The sequence below is a fragment of the Bison bison genome, unplaced genomic scaffold (assembly GCF_000754665.1).
Source record: "Bison bison bison isolate TAMUID 2011002044 unplaced genomic scaffold, Bison_UMD1.0 scf7180017864144, whole genome shotgun sequence".
In the NCBI taxonomy this organism is placed as follows: Eukaryota; Metazoa; Chordata; class Mammalia; order Artiodactyla; family Bovidae; genus Bison; species Bison bison.
The window spans coordinates 4,756,387-4,776,297 of NW_011494716.1; the positions used below are offsets into that span (position 1 = coordinate 4,756,387).

At 43.3% G+C, this 19,911-nt stretch overlaps 1 protein-coding gene across 7 annotated transcripts in view; it reads left to right on the forward strand.

Moving 5' to 3' along the window:
• Nucleotides 1-19,911, forward strand: part of RBFOX1 (RNA binding protein, fox-1 homolog (C. elegans) 1) — a 441,591-nt gene that overhangs the window by 346,988 nt on the left and 74,692 nt on the right. For all 7 annotated transcript variants that reach the window (XM_010840448.1, XM_010840441.1, XM_010840445.1 and 4 more), the window contains one exon: nucleotides 776-856. In XM_010840448.1, the coding sequence (XP_010838750.1) occupies nucleotides 776-856 (81 nt within the window). The remainder of the gene's footprint in view (nucleotides 1-775; nucleotides 857-19,911) is intronic.

Genomic DNA, 19,911 nt, shown 5'->3' on the forward strand with positions numbered 1-19,911 from the left:
CTTTTCCCCTGAAGAAATAATTCCGAAAAAACTAAAATGGGGGAACGAGGACAAATTTTCCTGAAATAAATCAATGCATGTGCTTACCACTTATTCAGTTGAGCACATCTCCAATAGTACGTACGATTCATAACCTTTCCTGGAGGTAGGTATATTCACCCTCATTTTCCAGATGGGAATCCCAAGGCACAGAGAGGTACAGTGACTTACTGAGATCACACAGCTAACTAATGTCTGCATCAAGCTTGTTGGCCACGTCTCTCCGGTATTTCTTTCTCTTTTTTTTCGGATGTGGACCATTTCTAAAGTCTTTATTGAATTTGTTGCAATATTGCTTCTGTTGTTTATGTTTTGGATTTTTTTGGCCCTGAGCCATGTGGGATCTTAACTCCCTGACCAGGGATTGAATCTATACCCCCTGCACTAGAAAGCAAAGTCCTAACCACTGGACTACCAGGAAAGTCCCAGCTCCGATATTTCTAAAGCTCCCTTTTGAGTATGCCGTGCTGCCTCCATTCCTGATCTGAAACCAGGCTCCACTACCAAACCCCATTGGAAAAAGAAAAGATGAGCATGTGATGGGCTGGGTGGTGGGCTCCTACCAACCCCCTCTGACTAAGGCAGGGGGCTTCCCTGGGTGTCCCCATCCTGCGCTCGGGGGTGTGGCTGTGTTTTCATTTCTCTGCCTTTCTCGTTTGTGTTGCCATGAGTCCCCAGGTGTAGCAAGCGTGCCTGTTCCCAAACCAGATACCATCTCTCTCTCTCTCTTCCGTAGGCACCGTGCTGTTGTGCCAGGCAAACCAGGAGGGATCTTCCATGTACAGTGCCCCCAGTTCACTTGTATATACTTCCGCAAGTAAGCCAGTTCGCGTGGCTCTTTTTTGTTTTGTGATATAAACCTGAGTCTAATCACCTTCCCTCCCATGTAAGTGCTCTCCCCCTCCCTCCACACCCCCCTCCCTTCTGGCTTTCTGCGAGGTGAAGCTGATCTTCACAAGCATGTCTCCATCTTTCCCTGTTGCCTTAGCATCTAACCCCTCTGCTCATTACCTCTGAATCCTTGCCCCAGCCATTCTCTGTTAGACCTTTGTCAGGACGGGGGGCCAATGGATGGGACGCTGGGCTTTGGGTTGGGGGCACAGGGGTGGGAGGGCACAGGTGGTTGCCTGCCTTCTGTCACAGCTTTGCAAATGTATGTGAAAATAACTTACATAAAATATGCAGGCCATCCAAGTGGCACCCTAGCCTCACAAAAGGTGCTTGGTTGGTACTTGTGGGCATGGTGTTCTCATGGTGGGAAATATCACTAGCCTGTGGCCGGAGACTCGTTTGCAAGGCTGTATTATCCTTTGTGATTCCATTGAAGAGGAGGAAATGAGAGGAATGTGTGGTTCTCCCCCATTTAACTGGGGGTGGGGGGAAGAAATAATAATTTAAAAGCACTTTAATAGGTATGATTATAGCCACAAATTCCTAGAAGGAGGAGACCGAAAAATCAATGTGGAAGAAGAGATCACAGTGTTGGCAAGAAAAGACCAAGGATTCCTCTGCTGGGGATGGGTCCTCTAGGGTGGAGATGTAGTACCCCACTCCCACCCCAACTCCCAGAGCAGGTTGAAGAATTCAAGGTCTTGCTGAGTCCACCATGGTTCTCCAGCTGGTTGGCCCCTCCTCACAGTCCCTTGGCACAGCCAAGAAAGACCTTCCCATCTCTTTCATACAATGTGTCTACACCCTATGGAATCTCTGTAACTTCCCAATGGGTCCCCACTGGGATAGATGATCAAGAGTGAGTCTGGGGGCCAGAGGGGAGGTGGGCTGCTTCTGAGATCAGCTAGAGGAGGGGGTGGGTGGGGGTCAGAGGCAACAGCTCAGAGTAATTAGGACAAGAGACTGAGGGGAATCTTTACCAGCTACCAAGGTCAAGCATCTCAATTCCCAAAGGCTGAGACAAACCAAACTCTTTGCTGTCGGGGCAAAGGTTAGAAACAGTCACCGGGAAGCCAAACCCTGAAGGCATCGGGTCATGGGGACGTCCCAGTTGTTTCTCCCAAGCAGAGTGTAATCTTCAGCAGAAGCTTTGACAGTCCTTAAATGCAAGGTATTTTTCTGTGTTCCCCGAGAAGCCCAAATCTAACCATATCGGCAAGAAATGGTTCTTCCTGAATTTATGAACATTGCCCCATGGCCAGTGTAAATTGCATCTGTCTCCTAGAATTAGAAAGCCACTGCACCTTTTCACGGGCTCAGGCCTGTTTGATCCTCATAGTCTGCACCAGGTAGGTATTACCCTATTTGCTTTTCAGCTGAGGAGGTGGAGGGCAATGAGAAGAGGAGTGATTTGCCCGGGATCATACAGCCAGGATATCACACAGCCAGGATGTGGTTTTTTTGAACTTGGGGAGATTTTTCAATCATTGTCTGTTTTCCTGGCTCCATTTGACGCTAAATTTTATCATCTTTCCATGGAACCTGTTTCTCCTTCTGTATGAATTTTATTTTCTATAGTAAAGAGGGTGACCCAAAACTCACCATAGGATATGGTATATTATTTGGGGTTTTCTCTAACATTGTCCTGTAGAATGAAGGACTGTCTAGAATGAAGTGTTCTAGACCTGCATGGCTCAGTACATGGTGTGGGTGGGCCCAAGGCATGGAATTTTTAATTTCATTAAATTTTAATTAATGTTACTCTAGCCTCATGGGCTGACGGCTACCATTTTGGGGAATGTGGCTCTCTACGTAATATGTATATTTCACTTTCCTTTATAGATATGAAAAACAAACAAATGGACTCCAAGAAAGGTCTAGTTTGAATTGGTATAGCTCTTCTAAAGTGACTTGAGGAAAATGTGTGTCATAAAAGTCAAACATGAAAATATGTCACAAATTCTCTGAATTAATAAATGGGTAGCAAATACAGGGGACATAAAATCCTCTAAATCGGGGATCGGCAAACCACACCCTCCAGGTCAAATCCAACCCTCATCCTGGTTTTGTAATGCTGGTAAACCAAGAATGACTTACTAGATTTTTCAAAGGACTAAAAAAAAAAAAGCAAAACCAAAAAATAGTATATGACAGACATAAAAACAAAAGATAGCTCAGTTGTGTCCGACTCTCTGCAATGCTATGAACTGTAACCTGCCTGGCTCCTTTGTCCATGGGAGTTTCCAGGCAAGAATACTGGAGTGGGTTGCCATTTCCTCCTCCAGGGGTAATTCCCAACCCAGGGATCAAACCCCCATCTCTTATGTCTCCTGTTTTGGCAGGCGGGTTCTTTACCATTAGCACCACCTGGGGAGCCCATATGATGATAGACACAGATGTCCCACAAAAGCCTAAAATATTGACCGCCTGACTCTTTACAAAAAAGTGTGCTGATCTCTGATTTAAATGGTCAGTTTTATTATTGAAAATACAAAACGGCAATATCATGTCACTGGTTATAATGAGACTTTTTTCCCCTGGAGTTTCAAAGTAAAAAATTTATAATAATTATAGAAACTGCATCATGTGTGTCCAAGGCCCTTCAGTTTTAAATTGCATGATCCGTCATATTACCTACACATTTTTCATCCTATTATTTTCACTTATTATCATGTCAGATGCACTTTATGAAAATATGTTAATGGCCTCATAATAATCTATTGTTTAATGATATTATATTTTAATCTATCCACCCACTGCATTGTTGGGTACTCACGTTGATGGCAATTTTTCAAAAACATTAAAAGAAAATAAATGTCCTTGCATACACCTAGTATATAATCATTTTAAAGAAAACAATTAATAAATAACTAATCCTACTGCATGTGGGCTCAGTCACTCAGTCGTGTCCGACTCTTTGTGACCCCATAGACTGTAGCGTGCCAGGCTCCTCCATCCATGGGATTCTCCAGGCAAGAATACTGAAACAGGTTGCCATTTCCTCCTCCAGCAGATCTTCCTGCTGCTGCTGCTAAGTCACTTTAGTCGTGTCCAACTCTGTGGGACCCCATAGACAGCAGCCCACCAGGCTCCCCTGTCCCTGGGATTCTCCAGGCAAGAACACTGGAGTGGGTTGCCATTTCCTTCTCCAATGCATGAAAGTGAAAAGTGAAAGTGAAGTCACTCAGTCGTGTCCGACTCTTAGCAACCCCATAGACTGCAGCCCACCAGGCTCCTCCGTCCATGGGATTTTCCAGGCAAGAGTACTAGAGTGGGTTGCCATTGCCTTCTCCGAGCAGATCTTCCTGACCAGGGATCAAACCCAGGTCTCCTGCATTGACAGGTGGATTCTTTACCACTGAGCCACCTGGGAAGCCCAGCTAATCCTACTGCCCCATAACAAAGCCAAACAAAAACTAGTTTCTTGCATTAAGGATCTTCATTTGTCAATCTCTTCAGCGAAAGTATTCAGATCAACAAGCTCAATTTTTTTTTTTTTCGGTTGATACTTTGTAAGGACAGCCAACCCTGAGACCCCTCCTTTCCACTTGAGTTCCAAGTTTCATCTTGAGGCAGTGGCTCTGAGTATATAAAGATGTTCCATCCCTCCCTAAGACATGTTGCTGAGGTTTCCTTTCTGTTCTAGTTCTCAGAATCAACAATGCCTTTTGGAGCTGGACTGTTTGGAGTTAGCTGACTTCTTTGTATCATTCATTTATATTTTCTTTGCCAGATCAAGGTGTCCATTCTAGTTACAAAGTCACACCCTATTTTCTATAAATAATTCAGCCAGAAACTAAGGGTTCATTCTTACAGGTGTGCACACACAGTCTGGGGACCCAAGCACCATCACCTAAGACTTTTCCTGACTCCAGGTCTGACATCCACAGGGCTGAGAGTCAGGGGCCTCATCTTGGAGATCTGAACAGTGTGGCCTTTCTTTCTCTAAGAATCCAGCCTTCTTCCCCAAAGCTGAGGCTCCCTTAGGTCTTAGCAGCTTTTTTTTTTTTAAGGGTACACCAGTGTTTCAACTTGAAAATGCATGTGTTTCTCATTTTTATCTAACAGTTGTGCTCCTGAAGCAAGATGTGTGTAAATGGCACTTTTATCAATGGGATGCTGTGTGTTAGGACTTCCAAGATTACACCCAAGTTTGTACTTTTTTCTATGGATCTTCAGCTGGCCTTGGATGTTTTAGGCTTAAATTGTCCTTCTGCCTAGCCCAATAGCTAATCATCTGTAAATAACACCCATAAATGCAGTAGGAGAGATGGTTTTTAAAGGAACCCTGCTGAATTAATCTGTAATGAAAACAATTCTACCGAAGTTATCTGTTTTTTATGATGCATTTATGCATAATGGGTTTCCTCCCCCACCCCCCTCCTCATAATATGTCCCAGGACGTTGAAAGCATTAAGAGAACGATTTTCACTCGGAGCTCAATGTCCACACAATCCAATCCCACATTTTCTCCCATCGCACTCCCACTGAGTCCAGCATTTCCTCCTTTTCCCCAAACTTGAGCCTCCTGTGAAACCCACTTCAAGCTGTGTCCCAGAACATCAGGCATCCTTTTTCATGTCCTAATAAACCACTTCCATCCATAGCGTATCAGACTTAAGTAAAGTCTGATCAAAAGTCTGGAGAATTAGGTAAGACCACCTTGGACCAAATGGAAAACATTTAATGTCAGTATTTTTGTCTTAAAATATTAACCTTTCCTACTCACAAGTCAGAAAGAGACTCATGGACTTAGAGAACGAACTTATGGTTGCTGGGAAGGAAGGGATAGTTAGGGAGTTTGGGATGGACATAAACACACTGCTATTTTTAAAATGGATAATCAACAAGGACCTACTGTAGCACAGAGAACTCTGCTCAGTGTTAAGTGGCAGCCTGGATGGGAGGGGAATGTGAGGGAGCATGGATACATGCGTATGTATGGCCGAGTCCCTTCGCTGTGTCCACTGGAAACCATCACAACATTGTTAATTGGCTATACCCTAATATAAAATTCAAAGTTCAAAAAAAATAACCTTTAATCAACTAAGTTTAATTACATAAAATTATTTTAGTGACTTTCAAGTAACTAATTAATTCATTAACATTGTGCTTTGCTTTGTGTAACAAACCATGCAACCCCTCAACAGAGAGGTTTGGGGAAAGTAAGGGCAGGGCTGAGGGCCTGCTCAGGGTACCCTCTTCCTAGGGCTGGGGGTCTGGAGGCTCCTTCTGTTGGCACTAAGTATATTATTATCCTCTCTGCATATGGTTGCTTACATCAAAAACAGCTTTAGGCTGAGTCTTCACTAGTCTTTATCAAATAATCCAAAGTATTGGTAAATATGGGGCTTCCTTGGTGGATTTTCAGACAGAATAGAATCTGCCTGCAATGCAGGCGACTCAAGTTCCATTCCTGATGCCCTGGAAGATTCCCTGGAGGAGGAAATGGCAACCCACTCCAGTATTCTTGCCTGGGAAATCCCATGAACAGAAGAGTCTGGTGGGCTAGAGTCCATGTGGTCCCAAAGAGTCGGACACAACTGAGTGACATTCACTCACTCTCATTCCTAATGGTATACAGAGATAAATTATATTTGAGTAGATGTATTAAAAATTAACAAAATCAAATATACTGACAGCCAAGTATTTCTCTGTTAAATAGTTATACACTTGAGAAAATTGGAGATAATTTATATATACAAATCTGATCCAAGAAAATGCCTGAATCTAAAATCGTGTAACGTCAACTATTTACAAACCCTCTGCGTAAATCAAGCACCAACATTTGTGAGAGGTAAATTTCTCCCTCTTCTAAAGTTCTCCAAGTAATTATTCAACAGTTGTTGTTCAGTCGCAAAGTCGTGTCCGACTATTTGCGACCCCACAGACTGCAGCTCAACAGTTCTTTGGAGCTCTTAAATTTATTTACTTTTGATTTAGCGTACCTTTGGGCATCCTTAATCCTGACCTGAAGAAAGAAAGGAAAAAAAAAATGGCTTCAGGCAGAAATAGCAAGGTAAAAATTCTATCACCTTTTCTTCCAAATTAAGACGTTATTTCCATTTTTCCCAGTTGAAATATTGAGGTAAGTCGTTAGTTCCGTGAATGGGACTAATGGAACATCCACTCCAGTATGGATTAGCAAAGTCAGCTCTCACGGATTCTTATTTCCCCATGGGGTAGATGTGTGCAGAAGCAGGTCAATGTCACTTGCTTTATTTTGTCTTTCCAGTTTCATAAATAGATTTTAAATTACAAAAGTAGCATGTATTCACTGTAATGAGGGAAGCAGGCGAACACACACACACATATCTGTATGGAATGATCCAGTAATATCCCCCCACTTTGTCCCCAAACACATGCCTTTCAAGTAATCTGTAATCTGACTCCCTAGTAAGTTATCTTTCCACATTTTCTCCATAACAATGCAAATAGGACATACACCAGTGAAATGCGGGTGTGAGCAGTTTTCACCCAGAAGGAAGTCAGTAACGTCCATATTAAATCCACATTACACATGTTGATCACATTTTGTGTCACTTAATATCACATTTGGGCTTCTCCCATGGCTCAAGGGGTGAAGAATCCATTTGTAATACAGGAGACCTGGGTTCAGTCCCTGGGTTGGGAAGATCCCTTGGTGGAGGAAATGGCAACCCACTCCAGTATTCTTGCCTGGAAAATCCCCTGATCAGAGGAACCTGGCAGGCTACTGTCTATGGGGTCACAAAGGGTCGGACACAACTGAGCACACACACACAATAACACATTTTCACTATCTCCCATTAAGCGTTTTTGATAGTTTCATGCTGTTCCATGATGTGAGTGGTCCAGAGTCCATGCAGTCATCTCTGTCCACAAACTTTAAAGCTACATCTTTTCCAGCCTCTCTCTGAAGGCTGCAGCACGTATCGTTACCTATACTTCAGCATACCCGTCCGTGTTCCGGATCCACATGGAGATCCCCAAATACAGTTGTGAGCTTCATCCCACATTCTTGCCAGCACCTGCATCGTTTGCTCTTTTCTATAATTTTGCAAACCAGGTGGGTGAAAAATACCATCAAGCTTCCTCTAGTTGCCTGTGCCTGTCTTTTAGTGAGGAACATCATCTTTCACATACTTAATTGTCATTCGGATGTTACCTCTTGTGCATTTCCAATGCACATCTGCTCGCTTCTCTTCCAAGTTTTCCTCATTTTATTTTTAATTCACATCAAGTGGTAATTATTATTTATTTATTTATTTGGTATATGGGATCTTAGATCCCCTGATCAGGGATTGGACCCACAGACCCTGCATTGGAAGCACAGAGACTTAACCACTAGACTACCAAGGAGACCCAAGAAGTAATTATTTGTGAAGTACATTACCTGTGAATAATGTAAATGTTACAAAATTAATTCCTGTGTTGGCCAGTTGATTCTGCTTGCATTCCACCCTACATTTTTAGTTCTGTAAGTCAATGAATTTGTCCTTTCTTTTGTTACCAGCTTAGACATCATATTAGATGACTAGAGCCTTGACTTTGGGCTCACTGCATCACACATCAAACTCCCACTGACTATCTGTTTTACATATGGCAATGTAAATGTTTCAGTGCTGTTCTCTCAAATCATCCCAACCTTTCTTTCCACTGTCTCCAAAAGTCTGTTCTTTAAAGTCTGGGTCTGTTTTGCTGCCCTGCTAGTAGGATTTGAGTACCATCTTTCTAAATTCCATATTTTGGTATGGAATATCCATATGCGTTAATATGCAATACTTATCTTTCTCTTTCTGACTTACTTCACTCTGTATAATAGGCTCTGGGTTCATCCACCTCATCAGAACTGAATTCAATGTGTTCCTTTTTATAGCTGAGTAATATTCCATTGTGTTTCTGTACCACAACTTCCTTATCCATTACTCTGTGGATGGACATCTAGATTGCTTCCATGACTGGCTATTGTAAACAGTGCTAAAATGAACATTGGGGTACATGTGTCTTTTTCAATTATGGTTTCCTCAGGATATATGCTCAGTAGTGGGATTGATGGGTCATATGGTAGCTTTGTTCCTAGTTTGTTAAGGAATCTGCATGCTGAAATTTTCATCCCTGGCAACAGGAAAAAAAAATTTTTTGTATCCCAGGCAAAAGCTCAAGGACCTAAATGTTATCAAAATGCAAAGGCATCTCCTCCTTGATTAACTTTTATGAAATTCAAGGGCAAGTGGGAGTGGCAAAGTTTTAATTGATGTATCGATTGCAGATTTTATGGCAGTAGTTATGTGGAATTCATAAAGCAGTGGCTTAAGTGGCAGAAACAAACGTCAATCAGGCCTGCCCTGTTCTACTTTCAGGTAATTGATAAAATTTCCATTGCTCTCTGTAATTAAAGTAACAGCCTAAATTCATTGATGACTTCCTCTTTCTTCTGCCCAACATAGAAAATGAGAGTAGGTGGAGTTTAGTTAATAGAAGGTGCCGGAACAGGTCTCTGTGGTACTGATAACATTGGTTTAATGAACCATGCCCTTCTTTCTCTCTTTTCAGTAACTCACACCTTCCTGGTGACGTCTGAGAGGCTTTTTCTAATGTTTTCTGGAGGAGTCGCTTCAAATAATAAACAGTACTGGGGTGAGGCCAGTGAATTTTGTCTTTGGACAAAATTTAAAGAAGCGCAAAGAAACTCAGTCATCAAGGACTTCCCTGGTGGGTCCAATTGTTAAGACTCCTTGCTCCCAATGCAGGAGTCCTGGGTTCTATCCCCGGTCAGGGAACTAGATCCCACATGCCACAACTGAAATTTCACATGCTGCAATTGAGACCCAGTGCAGCCAAATTAATAAACATTAAAAGCAACACAAAACTCAATCATCAAGGTAAATAACATTTTAAAGCAATAGTTTTTTTTTTTTTTGAAAAAAAGGAAATGAATGGGAAAAGATCCACGATCAGCAAAATATCAAAATTTTCCATAAAAACAAGATGAATATTATTGTTTTCTTTTCATGTAGGATCCAATATGGCACAGCCAAGCACTTCTTTATTTAAATTTTGAGTTGGTTTATCACCAATTCATTAATAATCATTTAATTTTTTTTTAAAGTTGCATGAAAATATGATCGATCCTAATTACTGAGTTTTTGGTGCTGTGTCCCCGTTACATTTTTAAGCTCAAAGTGAGTCCTAGTTCCAGCTCCGAAATAAAAGATAATAATTATAATGGTAATGATCAATGGTTTTTGAGCACTTACTATATGTTAGGCATTTTGCTTGCTGTGCTAAGTCACTTCAGTCATGTCTGATTCTTTGAGACCCCATAGACTGTAGTCTGCCAGGCTCCTCTATCCATGGGATTCTTCAGGCAAGAATACTGGATTGGGTTGCCATGCCCTCCTCCAGAGGACCTTCCCTACCTAGGTATTGAATCTGCATCTCTTACATCTCCTGCATTGGCATGCGGGTTCTTTACCACTAGTGCCGCCTAAGCCTTTCATATGAACATTCTCACTTAATACAGGAAATCTATGCTCTAGGCGTGATTATTATGCCTATTTTCTCACATGAGAAAATGTAGGCTTCAAGAGATTGAAGAACTTGGCTGTGGTCATTCAGCTGGATCAAGGATGAACCAGTCTGACTGAATCCTGAGTTTTCCATCTTTCCCACTCTAAACTTACACACTAGAGATTCCTTGTTCTGTTCCTGGAAAAGTCTGAGCAGAGAGAGGTCAGATGGACCTTCTAGACAGCTCTCCATCTTCAGCATTCAAGCTCTGAGGCTGGGCTCTCTCCTTTCCATCCCAAGATCCCTGGAGAGCCCTTTTTTCTCTGTCTGTTCTTTGGCAAAACTATTCTTTGAAAAGTCAGATAGTCAATATTTCCATCTTTGTGGCTTATCTAGTCTCCATTGCAACTACTCAGTTCAGTCCTCATAGCTTGAAAGTAGCCACGGACAATACATAAATGAATGGGTGTGACTGGGCTTCCCATAACAGTTTATTTACAGAAACAGTCTTTGTGCCAGATGGCCCAGAGGGCCATAGTTTATCATCTCCTTCATTAGGCCATCATTCTCCTCTGATATGGCAGGGCCCAGGGCAGCTGGCTGCTGGGGTGGAGGTAAAAGGAGACTTCCTTTTGAATTCTTGTGTCTCTTTTGCCTTTTGTACCATTTGATCACATTTTATAACAAATAATGTTAGGTAGGCACAGAAAGAGAATCCCCTTCTCCTGATCCACAGTAAGGTAAGATCCGTGCATACATTCAGTCTAGATACAATGCATTGACCTAGTTTTGCCCTCACAATAAACAATAAAGAAACACATCTGGATTTGGAGCCCTGATTTGGAGCTTTGACCTTCTCTAGGGCTTCCCTGGTGGCTCAGATGGTAAAGAATCTGCCTGTCATGCAGGAGACACAGGTTCAATTCCTGGGTCAGGAAGATACCCTGGAAGAGGAAATGGCAACCCACTGCAAAATTCTTGCCTGGGAAATCCCATGGACAGAGGAGCCTGGCAGGCTGCAGTCCATGGGGTTGCAAAGAGTTGGACATGGCTGAGCACAAGTGCACAAACATACACAGTAATTCACTTGTATTTTTGATCCTTGCCTCCACCCCTGAACCCCAACCAGGTTAGCTCCTTTACTGACATCTGTGATCACTCCGGCTGGCTTATGATCACAGGCCTCTTGGTTGTTACTGTTATGTCCAATTTTTACTTTTTTTTTTTTTTTTAACCAGTTTCAAGAAAAGTCTTAAAACACACTAGTTGAACACCCTCAGTTGTTCACAGGGAAAACTCAGCAAAGGAGAAGCCAGGATTCAGGCAACTGCTCTCCCAGCGCTTTGCTTATTAATCTCCATGCAGAAGAGGGCTTTTGTCTTTTTCAGACAGGGGTCTCACTTCTGCAATAGGCTGCCAGTTGCAAAAAAAAAAACTACCATCCGGTGGTGTGCCCCCAAACATCTTATTTGTCTTGATATTTCTTGCACAGAAATACATGTGACAGATAAGGAATCACTGGAGAATGGTTTGCTTTGTGTCAGACAAATATTAAAACAATAAACTACGTTGCCCTGGGATCCTCCTGCATGCACAGCCAGAGAATGAGGCTGAGATGAGATGTTTCTGAAAGACAGGGAGGTAGTCATTCCATGGGAATTCCCTGGAAACCCCAGGTCCTGGGATAGCACCAACAGTATTTTTTCTTATGCGCATCCACACACAGCCTGGTGCAGAGCCCACATGGAAATCCTTGATCATGACTGTGTTCTCCTTCCCCCAGCCCTGAGCAGAGGCCAGAGGCTCCTTGTTGACTGGTGAAAGTGAAAGTGTTAGTCACTCCGTCATGTCCAACTCTTTGTGACCCCATGGACTGTACCTCACCAGGCTCTTCTATCCATGGAATTTTCCAGACAAGAATACTGGAGTGGGTAGCCATTCCCTTCTCCAGGGGATCTTCCTGACGCAGGGATCAAACACAGGTCCCTGCATTGCAGGCAGGTTCTTCACCCTCTGAGCCACCAGGGAACCGTGTATAGTAGTGTGTATATATTAATCCCGAACCCCTATTTTATACCCCACCTTGCCACTCTGGTGGCTGTAAGTTTATTTTCTATGTCTGCGCATCTGTTTCTGTTTTGTAAATAAATTCATTTACATATTTTTTTTTAGATTCCACATATAAATGATATCATATGATCTTTGTCTTTCTCTAATGTGGATTTAAAATGGGAAAAAAAAAAAACAAAAACCTTATACTGAGTTCAGAGCTGGGATCTTGTTTGATTCCTGGAAAGTAAAGTGGAGCAGCCTGATAGACTGGTGCAGGTGTTCATGTTTAGGGAACCTGGTTTTGTAAGTGAAGCCAAGCCCTCCCCATCTGCAGAGCTGGGAGTGAACAGCTTAGGAGGGAAGTAAGAACCCCGAGGGGACCTTCCCAGGTGGCGCTAGTGGCAGTGAACCCTCCTGCCAGTGCAGGTAAATGTAAGAGAAGTGGGTTCGATCCCTGAGTCGAGAAGATCCCCTGGATGAGGGCATGGCAAGCCACTGCAGTATTCTTGCTTGGAGAATCCCATAGACAGAGGAGCCTGACAGGCTACAGACCATGGGGTCGCAGAGAGTCAAACACACTCAGCCCCTAAGCAACAAGGACCCCCAAAGACACTCAAACCCTGCAGTGGGATGCTTGGTATTTCTTGCATAGAAATATGTCCAACCCCAGAGAGGTGGTCCCCTCATTTCCCCTGCGTTATTTCTCTTCAAAAGCAGATTCCCCCACACATGGTAAAGATGCATGAAAGGAAACCGAACCTGGCATAGTTCCTTTAAATACAGTTGTTTTAACACTTGTATCATGAAGAACTCCAAAACACCATTGTCTGAAATCATGTTTTCATTCATGTAAAAGCAGTGACCTGCCAAGAGCTCTTTTATTGCTACTAGAGAACTTGGTGTGGCTTGTGTGCTAAGCCACTTCGACCCCATGGACTGTGACCCTACAGGCTCCTCAGGCCATGGAATTCTCCAGACAAGAATACTGGAGTGGGTTGCCATTTCCTCCTCCAGGGGATCTTCCCGACCCAGGGATCGAGCCCGTGTCTCCGAAACCGTGTCTTCTGGGTCTCCTGTATTGCAGGTGGATTCTTTACTGCTGAGCCATTGGGGAAGCCCAAATACCTGCTTACCTGTGAGCATTAAGTGACATCCTTGTTTTAAAAGTTTTCAGGCTGCTTGAGGCATTGTAACTCCTCAAACAAATGGCTCTTCTTTCTTTTTCATTCTTAGATGTGATCTTTCCCAGGTGCTTTTGAAAGTTCACCAACAAAGCTGGCTTGGAAGGTTTATGTTATCTAGTGCCTGGACAACTGAACCATGTCTGAATGGCCCTCCTTAGACCTGGTCTAGGTGGGCATGTTGGGGAGGTCTCCAGCTGGGAAATCAGACAGGTGATCCCAGGTCCAGAAAGCACCTGTAAACCTCTGGGTTTGTTTGGGGACATTGCCCAGAGGATCAGGACTCAGTTTTCAAGTCTGGAGCTGGTTCTCAAAATCAGGTGGGGTTTGACATCACAGTGATGGCTGGCAGTGAAATGAACAATGCTTTTGCATTGCATTTCCATCCCGTGAGTCCCCATCAACCTCCATCTAGGGCCTCGGGTTCATGGAGCTGCAGCAGCCCCAGAGAACCATGGGAAATTCAGCCCAGCATAAGGGAGCTCATTTATCTCACTTGCCCTGCTTCCTACCTGGAGAGGCAATTCACCGAGCTTGCTGTTTCAGCCAGCTGTTAGCTAGATCATGAATGATTTAACAATTGAAGCTTTACTGTGTGTATGCACTCGATAAAGTAATTATTTATATAAATTATTAGCCTTTTTTTTTCTCCCTCCACGGCTGCCCGCAAAAAGCTACATTGACACCAATACAGGTACTGTCAGAGGAATAGATGCTGGTAAATCGCTTCGTCCGAGTTACAGTAGGTCTCAGCATCTCAGGTCTTTGTCTCCCCAGGTTCCTTCTAAGGACAGAAAGCACTTTTGCAGATGCCTTCTGAGGTCCTGCCGAGTCAAACCCTCCAAGATGGAGATGCATTCTTGTTTTGTTTTGTTTTGTTTTCACTGAATGAAATGTTACAGAAACCCTGCCCAGGGGGCCGATGTCAATACATATAAGGAGATGGAACACAAAAAGGTCTTTAGCACAGAAAAAGATTCTCACTGCACATTTTAGCAGCCTTGGCCCTCCCCCCATGTCTGTTGGATTAATCTGCCCATTTGTAACTTGGGAGAAAAGAGACGACCAGCCCCTAACTTCAGGGGGTAAGCAGGAATCAGGGGGTAATTAGATGATATCCAAGGCTGCTGTCATCATTCAAACTCCTAAGTGTTGAAATAATATTCAGGTGTGTGAGCATTGTGGGGTTGTGAGGCGGTTTGTTGAGACTTCTTAAATTTATTAAGTTCAGAAACATGTCTACTTTGGGAACACCAAACTCACTGCTCAGAATGCATCCCTGTATCGGCATTACATGCTTTAATGTATATTTTTTACCTAGATGACTCATTTCTTTCCAAGGAAGAGACTATTTCTAACCAAGCTGTGAATCTAGTGACATTCGAGAAAGTGAGTTGCTCAGTCGTGTCTGACTCTTTGCGACCCCATGGATGGTACAGTCCATGGAATTCTCCAGGCCAGAATACTGGAGTGGGAAGCCTTTCCCTTCTCCAGGGGATCTTCCCAACCTAGGGATCGAACCCAGGTCTTCTGCATTGCAGGTGGATTCTTTACCAGCTGAGTCACAAGGGAAGCCCAAGATACTGGAGTGGGTAGCCTATCCCTTCTCTGGTGGATCTTCCTGACCCAGGGATCAAACCAGGGTCTCCTGCATTGCAGACAGATTCTTTACCAACTGAGCTATCAGGGAAGCTTGAACATAAATATAGAATGGAAGAAATGTCACCTGCCCTGCTCTTTTCCATGCCCTGGCTTGCAGCAAGGTCTCAGGGAGGCTTGTAGACAGATCCCCCTGCAAATTAATTCAGTCCATGATGAATCAGGGCTGGTTCTCTTGGATGTGTTATGGATTAAGGGAGGTGATGGAGCAGCTTGTCCAGACAATAGGAGGGAAATGAAAACTGACGGCCTGGAAGCAGCTTAGAGGGGCTTCCCAGGTGGTACTAGTGGTAAAGATCCTGCCTGCCAGTGCAGGAGATGGAGACATGGGTTCAGTCCCTGGGTGGGGAAGATCTCCTGGAGGAGGGTATGGCAATCCACTCCAGTATTCTTGCCTGGGAAATCCCATGGACAGAGGACCCTGGCGGGCTACAGTCCATGGGGCCGCAAAGAGTCAGGCACGACTGAAGTGACTTAGCATGCACACATGCAAGCTGTATGTGGAGAAAGTGGAAGTGGAAAGGTTATACCTAAAACTGACAAAGGATCCCTTTGTTCCAGGGCCTCCTGCAATAAATAAGACGTCAGGGTCTGGTGTCAAGTTGTCTGGGTTCAGATCACTGGAGAGTTTCTGAGCTGCTCTCTGTCGACCTTTCCGCCCCAGGAAAGGGAAGATTACAGTTAAGACCTGATTCGTGTGGTTCTGTGAAGAGTTCTGTGAGTTCATCTGTGGGTCTGGCCATTAGCAAGGGTTAGTGACTAGTAGCTGTTTACTGTATGTTTCATCATGCAGTAAAATCTCATCTGTCTGATCATGGAGTCCGAGAGCATGGAATTATGCCAACCGTAATCGCCACTTTTAACGATCCCAGTTATCACTGCCTGAACTTTGAGACACGTGAGGTCCAGAGTCTCTCATCACTGATGTCCTCATTAAATTTCTCTTAAAATAGACACCCTTCCGAAGCAGCAGCTCTCACAGGGTCAAGGACTGTCACTCATCTTTCCTCCGTAACAGAACTACTGTGGCATTCTGAGTTTATCTGACGATATAATCAATAAACATCTCAGCGTGTACCTGGGGCCAGATCATCCTCTGGGTACTAGAGACACAGTCTGGACAAAGATAAAGTCCTCAGGACACCTCAAGAGAGAGCTCGATAAGGAGAGTGCAATCATATGAAATGGTAGGAAGGAGATGGTAGGTGAAGAGGGAAAAAGGAGTGGTATGGTGGTGGCCGTGGTGGCATCAAGAAATGTGGGGTAAAATTGAGAGGAAAAACCTTGGAAGGAGGAGGTGATGTTGGAATCAAGAATTAGATTAGGGAGTCGACGTTTAGAGACTGGACAAAGGTGAGAATCTTTATCACTAAGAGGCGGTGGTCAGAGGTGGCTGGAGGAAATGAGGTCTGTCGGTCTCAGACAGCGAAGATTTAGGTCAATAAATTCATCTTTGGCAATCAAGCCAGCACAATATCCCCATCATTTTTTTTTCCCTTTCAAAAATGTACATCTCTCTCCAAGTTCTTGCCAGTTCTTTCCACACATCCTCCTCGGACCTGTAACGGCCTAGAAACTTCTGGGTAATTTGGATTTGACTAAAACTTTTGTACCATGACGTTATGTAAAGAGATTCAATTATGGTGTGCAATGTTTTGTGAGTAACTGCCGCCCATAAAAAGTTAATTAATCAGGGCTGTGTCAATTTCCTTGTGCCATGTCAATTTGCTGCCAGGTAATTAATCACTAATCACCCACCAAACAGCAGGCGGGGGTGGGGGGAAGCATCCTCGAGCCATTTATTGTCTTTCTCCAAATAAATGGCACGTGCAGCCGGCAAGAAACACATCTTGCCTTTCATAATATTTTTATCGACACTTTTGCAAGTTGTAATAGACTGCACCAACAAGCAGCTGCAGTTCAATGGAATATGAATATTAAAGAAACAAATGAGCGGAGATTTATAGGACATTGCGTTTCTGTTATGTCAGTTTTGAGATTAAACCGAGCAAATGAACAGTGAAAAATTACTCTTCCATGTGGAGAATGGTGATTAGGCTTGTACATTAATTAGAAATTTTTGTTTTCCTATTCAATGCATTTCAAATGAGGATGTCCTGTAAGAAACTGTTTGTCCAAAACGTAGATTTATTCACTTCTAAACAGCAGTGTTTAATATCAACATGCATTTTAAAATGAAACAAGAGCCGATCCCAAATGTGAGTTTCAGGGATGAATAGATGTGCGTATGAAAACCAGAGAGTCCAACAAATTAAGTGGCCATTTTGGTCTTTTTGTCAATGACTGCCTGAATGCAAGACTCCCTTCTTACTCCTAAACCTGGAAATGACTGAATTTTAACAAAACTGAAAGCCTTTCCATTTTTACTTTGACCTAGAACCAAATGTAGTCCATCATATTAAGTTTTCCATTTGGTCTTATTTAAAGACAGTGACCTTACTGTGTATACATTTTGTGTTACAAACCAATTTGATGTATCTTTCTTTGAGATCTGTCCTGCAAATTGCAAACATTTTTTCGCCATGTGGAAAATAAGTCATCAGGTTTTTATGTGGGCTTTTTTGGATGATGCGTTGTGATGTTTATCACACAGTGCTCTGCCTGTGAAATTGAGCCATCTCTGGTTGTTTATTTCACCTCGGTATGTTACCTATTATGCCACTTCTTAATTTATGGTCCAGCTCATGGAACAGGAGTTCCCTTGAGGGGAATCCTGCAGAACCGTGAACCTGCTGCTGAAACCGCATCTGTACCCCCAGAATTGTGTAAGTGAATATTTCCTACCATAAATTACCCGCGGAATAATTCAACCCCCAAATGAGCAGGAACATCTCTGTCTTAAAACATTTCAGGTGTGGGAGAGGGGGAAGGTGGCATTCACGAAGCAAAAAAGAGGAAGAACAGACAAAGAGAGAGCTTCCCCCACCCCCATCCATCCTAAACAGCACACCTTTTCAGGGCATCTGGCAACCTCATGCAAATTCAAACCCATGCACAAATGCAAAGAATAATTGCCCGTTAAAGCAGTTGTATATTTTTATGGTTTTGATGCAGAGTCTGCCCCCCCGTCGGGTTTTGCATCTGCTGTTCTTCCATCTCTCCCAGAGCTCTAAAACTTTAATATGCAGTTTATAACCCTCAAGTATTTTCCATGGGTTTTGTTGTGTTCCTTCTCTTGGGATTTCCGGGCTTGCTGAGATGATCTCATTTGTGTTTATTTTCGAAGGTAAGCACCACATTCGTAAAAGAGACAGAGGGAAGGGCTCGCGTTCGTCGCTGTAAATACATTGAACTCGAAGCTGCTCGGAGGTGGGAGGTGGGGGCGTCTGTCTTGCGGGGGAGACAGGCAATAAGCAGTTGACACTTTGGTAAATGGCCCATTTGTCTGGTTGATACACCCACACATCTTCCCTTTAAAAATGTTGATTTGCCTTGATACTTGAGCACATCACAGCATGCCTCTGGTTACGTCCCTGAAGTTTCCGTTTCATTGAGTTCAGCGGTGGAGAACTCCTTATTCCTAAGAGCTGAGACGGTTGCTCTGCTAACCTCGTCCCTCTCTGCTCTGGATATAAATCTAGCTGAAGGTTGGGAGTGGGTGGGCTGCGGATGTCGAGGTGTCAACAAGATGTGCAATTGGCATTTGCTCCAGAAGCTCAGGCCCTGTTTTCTTGGAGAGAAACTCATTTTTAGCTTATGAGCTAAATCCAATTTTCATTGCAGTGATACCAGATTTTTCACTTTGATTCATGCTGGAGCAGGTTAAAGAAGGAACGTTTCCAGTATAATGAACCTGTGCTTTTTTTTCCCCCTCCCTTGTCTCCCTCATGCCAAGAACTAAGGATTTATTTGGTACCCACGAAGAAGCCTGAATACTTTCCATTGTTTGCCATTAATGGTCTGTTTACATGCTTATTAACTTGAAGTTCAACTAGAAAAAAAAAAAATCAAACTCCAGCGTTGGGGTTCAGAAATGCCTCTAATTTGGTGTCTTTTCTTTCAAACATTGTTCTTTAATTAACAAAGAGGCATTTACAAATATTGGACAGGGTGACAGGTGAATGACTTTTATTAGCATCGATTTACTCTGTTTTGGTAGTGGAGAGGACATTGTGCGTTTCCCCTTGGCCTTTTGCATTGGATTTATTAAACACGTGTTGCCCACTTCCTACATGAAAACTCCTGAACTGGGATATTGATAGATGACATAACTTTCAGCAAAAGAGACAAGTCATGCTGCAATGTAAACACATAATTAAGATGTCTTCTTATTACCAAACCCAAGTTCATGTGACCAAAGCACAGTGAGACCAAACAATACCTAAATGTCAGAGTTTGGGTGCAGGAAAGGTTTATTGGCCTGCAGGGTGATGCAAGGAGAGGGATGACTCAAAACACCCCGAATTCTCTGAAGGGCTTCAGCAAAGCATTTTTAAAGTCAAGGCAAGGGAGGCGCTTGGTCGGTTGTTGCAAGCTTCTTGATGTCAGAATCCTTTGTTCTTGTAACTCTCCATGTAGGTCTGATCACTATATTCCTGTAAACCTCCAACAAGACAAATGTTACTCTCTGTTTTGC